Here is a 6,950-nt window from a genome sequence, read left to right as displayed (position 1 = left end):
CAGGGGTTATTCCTGGCTCTGCGCTCAGAAATCGCTCCTGGCAAGCTCTGGGGACCATATGGGATGCCAGCGATCAAACCCAGGTGTGACCCAGGTCAACAGCATGCAAGGCAAACAACCTATCTGCTGTGCTACTCTCTGGCCCCTCCCATTAGTTTTATTTAAAGAAGTAATCTGATTGGAGAAAAAGTACAGAGGTTAAGGTACTTGCTTTGCATGCACTTTGATCCCCCAGCTTCCCTTCCAGCACTGCATATTGTCCCTCAAGCACTGTCAGGGGTCTTTCCTGAACACAGAGCCAGGAATAGCCAGCCCCATATATATAAATAAATAAATATACTCTTTTTGGTTTCTGGGTCACATCCGGTGACACTTGGGGTTACTCCTGACTTGGGGGACCTTATAGGATGCCTGGGATTGAACCAGGTCCATCCTGGGTCAGCCACGTGCAAGGCAATCGCCCTACTGCTGTGCTATCAATCCGGCCCCAAAAGTTTTACATATGTGTGTATATATATATATGTATATATATATATATATTGTTTTGTTTTGTTTCTAGGGGTTATTTCTGGCTCTATGCTAAGAAATTACTCCTGGCAGTCACGGGGGCCCATATGGGATATTGGGATTCAAATCAACATCAGTCCTGAGTCAGTCACTTGCAAGGCAAACACCCTACCAATGTGCTATCACTCCTACCCAAAGAGCTATTCAATAGGCGATAAGCTTACAGTCCTAAATTTCTTTTCCTTAGTTTTTAAATTTTATTAAACTTTATTATTATTCATTAATTGATTCATTGATTGATTGTTGTGCCACACCTCAATACTCAGGAATTACTTCTGGCTCTATGCTCAGAAATCACTCCTGGCAGGCCAGGGGGACCATATGGGATGCAGGGATTGGAACCACTGTCCTTCTGCATGCAAGGCAAACACCTTACCTCCATGCTTTCTCTCCGGCCCCATGGTGAATTTTCTTGAGTTTATACAATTATATAGTCTCGTGGGCTAATTAAGCATAAAACTAGATTTTGTTTATCAGTATCATTTTGTTTAATTTTCAGAAGACAGACATGCTATCTGAATGAGTTTGAAGAGTTGAACAAGAAATGGAAAACTTCATTCTGTATGAGGAAATTGGCAGAGGAAGCAATACAGTAGTCTATAAAGGACGACGGAAGGGAACTATCAATTTTGTAGCTATTCTTTGTACTGATAAGTGCAAGAGGCCTGAAATAACCAATTGGGTAAGTAAGAATGCTTCCCTCTCTCTGCGAAAATTCTGTACTGTGATCAGGTAGACCAAGATGTGCAAAAGCCCATTGAATTCACGAAAGCAAAAGTCATAGAGACTTGAGTATTCAGAGAATGTTTTCCAGACATGCAATCAATTAATTAATCTTTGATAAAGTGACAAGAAATGCATAATGAGCAAGGAAAGTTCTTCAACAAGTGATGTTGGGACAACTGGTCAGCCACATGCAAAAAAATGGACTCGGACCTCCATTAAAAAAAAAGTCATTGGGGCCGGGCGGTGGTGCTAAAGGTAAGGTGCCTGCCTTGCCTGCGCTAGCCTTGGACGGACCGCGATTCGATCCCCCGGTATCCCATATGGTCCCCCAAGCCAGGAGCAACTTCTGAGCACCTAGCCAGGAGTAACCCCTGAGCGTTACCGGGTGTGGCCCCAAAAAACAAAACAACAACAACAACAACAAAAAAAGTCAGAGCCAGAGAAATAGCACAGCAGTAGGGTGTTTGCCTTGCACGTGTCAGACCCAGAACACCCAGGTCTGATTCCTGGCATCCCATATGATCCCACAAACCTGCTAGGAGCTATTTCTGAGCGCAGAGCCAGGAGTAACCCCTTAATACTGCTGAGAGTGGCCCAACCCCCCCCCCAAAAAAAAAGCAACATTTTTTTTTTGTTTTGTTTTTGGGTCATACCCGGCAGCGCTCAGGGGTTACTCCTGGCTCTATATTCAGAAATCGCTCCTGGCAGGCTCGGGGGACCATATGAGATGCCGGCATTCGAACCACTGACATTCTGCATCTAAGGCAAACACCTTACTGCTGTGATATCTTTCCGGCCCCCAAAAGCCACATTTTTATTCTGGAAGAGGTGACTTTCTGTTTAGTGCCAGTGACCCTGAATAATTACTAATAAGCATATTCAAATAATTGTTAACATCTTAAGGTTCTTTTTGGGGTTAGAAAGTCAGGGGAAACAGATAATATTTAGATCATCTAATTTAAAAGTTAGTGTGTGGGGGCTGGAGAGGTGGCGCTAGAGGTAAGGTGTCTGCCTTGCAAGCGCTAGCCAAGTAAGGACCGTGGTTCGATCCCCCGGCGTCCCATATGGTCCCCCCAAGCCAGGGGCGATTTCTGAGAGCTTAGCCAGGAGTAACCCCTGAGCATCAAACGGGTGTGGCCCAAAAAACCAAAAAAAAAAAAAAAAAAAGTGTGTGATTTGAAGCTTTCCAAAGAAAGGATATTTAGTGAGAGTGATTTAGTCTTAATTTTTCAGCTTTTTGTTTGTTTGTTTTTGGGCCACACAAGATGATGCTCAGGGGTTATTCTTGGTTCACTCCTAGTGAGCTCGGGGGATCCTATGGGATGCAAGCACTCTACCCACTGTGCTATCACTGGTCCCTAATTTTCCAACTTTGAAATGTGCTGCAATGTATCTATCATGAAAGTTACTGTCTTAGTAATTTTTTTAAATTTTATTTTATTTTAGGGACCTCCCAGATAGTGCTTTGAGGGCCAAGGGCCATTTCTCAATATTCTTGGCCATGTCGGATGGCATTTTAGAGGTTAGGGAGCTAAGGATTTTGTGTTGCTTGTGCCACACAGTGCTTCTAGAGGACCATCAAGGCCTCCCTAGAAGTACTTGAGGACCTCCAGGGCTACCCCCTGCAATGCTTGATGCTTGGGATGTCATATGGTGCTAGAGGATTGATTGAATTTAGGTCAGGCATATATGAGGCATGTGCTCTAACCTCTGTTCTATTTTGCCTTGCCTTACCATTTAATGGTATAGATCAGTGATCTTAATATGTGTTAAGCACCACTATCTTCAGAACCTCTTTTATCCTTTTTTTTTTTTTTTTGGTTAATAGCAAAATATGGAGATATTCCATATATGCCTACCCTCATCTACAAAGCACCAACATTCCTGTTAGAATAGTAAGTTTGCTGCAGTGAATGAACCTACATTGTCAGATCACAATCTCCATAGTTTCTGAATATGGAAACAAGGACCCAAGGCACTATCAAAGTTTTTAACAATTCTGGGTCTTTTAGGGGTGGACCACACCTGGCAGGGCCCAGGGACTGTTCCTGGTTTTGTGTTCAGGGACCATGCCTGGGTATAGCATAGCTGATGTTAGGTAAACGCCTTAGCCTTTGTTAAGGTCAACCTTTCTGACTCGTTATGGCCTTCATGACATGATAATTATATTTTATTTATTTTTAGCTTTTTAATTTTTGTTGTTTTGTTTTTGGGCTCCATCCAGTGGTGCTCTGGAGCTAGCTTTGGCTTTGTACTCAGGAGTGACCTCTGCTGGCATTGACATTGCAGCAGGTTCTGCTGAAGCAGTTACTTAAGCAAGTGTCTTAACTTGTCTTACCTTGTGCTGTATCTTTGGTCCCTAGTCACACATTTTCAAGGTTTTCATTTCTATAATGGTAACTGGCAACAGTTTGAGTCTTGATGGCACACTAATCACACCTTTTTTAGGGTGGGTGGGTGGCATAACTGGCAGTGTAGAGGGCTTACTTCTGGGTCAGGGAGCACTCTTGCTTTTATATGGGGGAGCATATTCAATGTAGGGGAGTGAGCAAGATCTACCATGTGCAAGGTAAGTGCCTTTCCCCGTACCATCTGTCTGCCTCCTAAACACACACTTTTTTTTTTTTTTTTGGTTTTGTTTTTGGGCCACACCTGGCAGTGCTTAGGAGTTACTCCTGGCTCTACGCTCAAGAAATCGCTCCTGGCAGGCTTGGGGGACCATATGGGATGCTGTGAATTGAACCCAGATCTTTCCTGGGTCAGCAGCATGCAAGGCAAACACCCTGCCGCTGTGCTATCACTCCGGCCCAAAGTGCTATTCAATAGGTGATAAGATTATAGTCCTAAGTTTCTTTTCCTAAGTTTTTAATTTTTTTTAAACTTTATTTTTTATTCATTGATTGATTCATTGATTGGTTGTTGTGCCATACCCAACAGTGCTCAGGGGTTACTCCTGGCTCTGCACTCAGAAATTGCCCCTGGCAGGCTGGAGGAATCCTATGGGTTGCTGGGAATTGAACTGGATCTCTCCCGGGTTGACCGCAATAAGGCGAATGCCCTACTGCTGTGCTATCTCTCCAGTAGCCTCTTTTTTTTTTTTTTAATCATACATTTCTTTTTTTTTTTTGGTTTTTGGGCCACACCCGGCGTTGCTCAGGGGTTACTCCTGGCTGTCTGCTCAGAAATAGCTCCTGGCAGGCACGGGGGACCATATGGGACACCGGGATTCGAACCAACCACCTTTGGTCCTGGATCGGCTGCTTGCAAGGCAAACACCGCTGTGCTATCTCTCCGGGCCCAATCATACATTTCTTAAGATTTTAGTTTCTCTCTCTTCTTTAAGTGGAGAAAGTGAAATTCTGAAGCAATTCAATATATTTTTGAACTGACAGGCATTATTATTATTTATTTATTTATTATTAATATTATTCTTTGGGGGTTCTTTACCACATCTAGTGTCACTCAGGAAGGCCTCGTGGCTCTGTTCTCAGTGGCTCACTTCTGGCAGTGCTTTAGGGACCATGTATGGCGACCCTGGGATTAATGATTGATTACAGGTTTGATGTATCAAGGCAAATAAATTATCTGCTTTGTTATCTCTTTGGCCTCTATATCTTTATTACGGACATTTAAATAAACTCTTGATTTTGGCGCCCAAGTCATTTTATGTGTTAATGGAAATATACATTTTAAAATCAGTTATATATTATAACTTACTTTTATTTTTTGGTTACACCTGGTGGTGCTTAGTGCTTATACTGACTCTGTACTCCAGGATCACTCCTTTGTATTCAGGGGATCATATGGGGTATTATGGGTTGATTCTGGATTGAATCAACTATGTGCAAGGCAAACAACCCATGTGTTGTCCTATCACTCTAGCCCCCAACCTTTATTCTTTTAAGAATCTCTTGGTTAGGGCTGGGGTGATAGTATTATCCCTTTTCTATGTTGTAACATACGGCATTTTAATATAGCTTAATACTTTTAGTTGACATAAAATTTTTTTGTAATTGGGCATTTATTTTATTTTATTTTACTTTATTGGTGCTCAGGGCTTACTCCTGGCTCTGTGCTCAGAAATTGCCCCTGGAAGACTCAGGGGACCTTATGGGATGTCAGGGATCGAACCCAGGTCTGTCCCGGGTTGGCAGTTTGCAAGTGCCTTTCCACTTTCCTATCACTCTGGCCCCTGAAGAGTTTTATTCTTTAAAATTATTTTTTCTTGAATATAAAATCAGTGTGTACTTAGTATAAATAGCAGATAAAGGGAACAAAGTAAAATGAAAATTACTAATAGTTAAGCAAATTACTAATAGTTACTAATAGTTAACACAAGCTAGTTTAAGCTTCCAATTATTTTCTTATGAATATTTCTTTTGCTGTACACAAGTCCGTGCAATCAAAACTGCGTATCAGATTAGCACCATTTCGTGTAATCCACCTTCATAACCATCATTTTTAAGATTTATGTAGAATTCTACCAAACAAATCCCACTTTTGGTCAGTTTGTACTTAGCTGTTTCTTAACAGGTGCTAACACTTACGAAAGAGATGCTTTTGTTTTATTAGCACCATGCTTTAACTAGCTGAACTAGTTGGCCACCCTAGCTTTTGTTTTGAAGTGTGCATGCTGTCTGTTTATAGGTCCGCCTCACCCATGAAATCAAACACAAGAATATTGTCACTTTTCATGAGTGGTATGAAACCAGCAACCACCTCTGGCTAGTAATAGAACTCTGCACAGGTAAGAATCATCAAATATTAACTTATAAATTGTATTTATTATCTACTTGGATTATAAATTTATAAAATGAAATCATGAAATAGGCTGTTTGTTTGTTTGTTGTTTTTTTTTTTTTTTTTTGGATTTGGAGCCACACCTAGTGGTGCTCGGGTTATTCCTGGCTCTCTGCTCAGAAAACTCTTATGGCAGGCTTGGGGGACCATATGGGATCCTGAGAATTGAAAACAGTTCTGTTCCAGGTCGGTTGCATCCAAGGCAAATACCCTATTTGCTCTAGTCCAAAACAGGCTTTTTTTTTTTTTTAGTATTTTGGTGCCACACCTGGAGATGCTCAGGGCTTACTTCTTGCTCTGCTTGGAGATCACTCCTGGCATTATTCAGAGGACCATATGTGATGTCAGGGATTCGATCCAGGTTCGCTGCATGTAAAGCAATGGCTTTAAACTAATCTTGTGCTATCTCTCTGTCTTATGAAAGAAGTTATTTGAAATAATAACCTATTTAACTTGTTGTTTTGACTAGTTAGATACTCACACTGGTCAGGGTGTGTTCCCTGCATTACTTGTCATTCCAGTTGTTGTTTTAGCCCCTAAGCCCCCTAACTTTTATTTATGCATATGTTTGGATATACTTAACAAAACAAGAACCCCTTAACATACCTCATTACAGTGATTCTGATGGAACTTTCATATGGTAACTAAAATTTTGTTTCTTTGGAACCTGGCTCTTATTATAATCTTTGTTTTTTAAATAATTGAAAATTGTTAAAAAATTCACCACTTTGCAGGGCTGGAGCAGTGGCACGGAGCCATAAGGCCTTTGCCTTGCCAGCACTAGCCTAGGATGGATCTCGGTTTGATCCCCCAGCATCCCATATGGTCCCCCAGGACAGGAACGATTTCTGAGCACA

At 41.7% G+C, this 6,950-nt stretch overlaps 1 protein-coding gene across 1 annotated transcript in view; it reads left to right on the top strand.

Moving 5' to 3' along the window:
- The first annotated feature begins 1,086 nt into the window (after positions 1-1,086).
- ULK4 (unc-51 like kinase 4) overlaps positions 1,087-6,950 on the top strand; it is a 665,001-nt gene continuing 659,137 nt past the window's right edge. Inside the window, exons 1-2 of the mRNA XM_049782607.1 lie at positions 1,087-1,249; positions 5,941-6,040. Coding sequence (XP_049638564.1) covers positions 1,112-1,249; positions 5,941-6,040 — 238 coding nt within the window. The 5' untranslated portion in view covers positions 1,087-1,111. The remainder of the gene's footprint in view (positions 1,250-5,940; positions 6,041-6,950) is intronic.

The sequence above is a fragment of the Suncus etruscus genome, chromosome 10, assembly GCF_024139225.1.
Source record: "Suncus etruscus isolate mSunEtr1 chromosome 10, mSunEtr1.pri.cur, whole genome shotgun sequence".
In the NCBI taxonomy this organism is placed as follows: domain Eukaryota; kingdom Metazoa; phylum Chordata; class Mammalia; order Eulipotyphla; family Soricidae; genus Suncus; species Suncus etruscus.
This window is presented reverse-complemented; position numbering and strand designations above follow the sequence as displayed.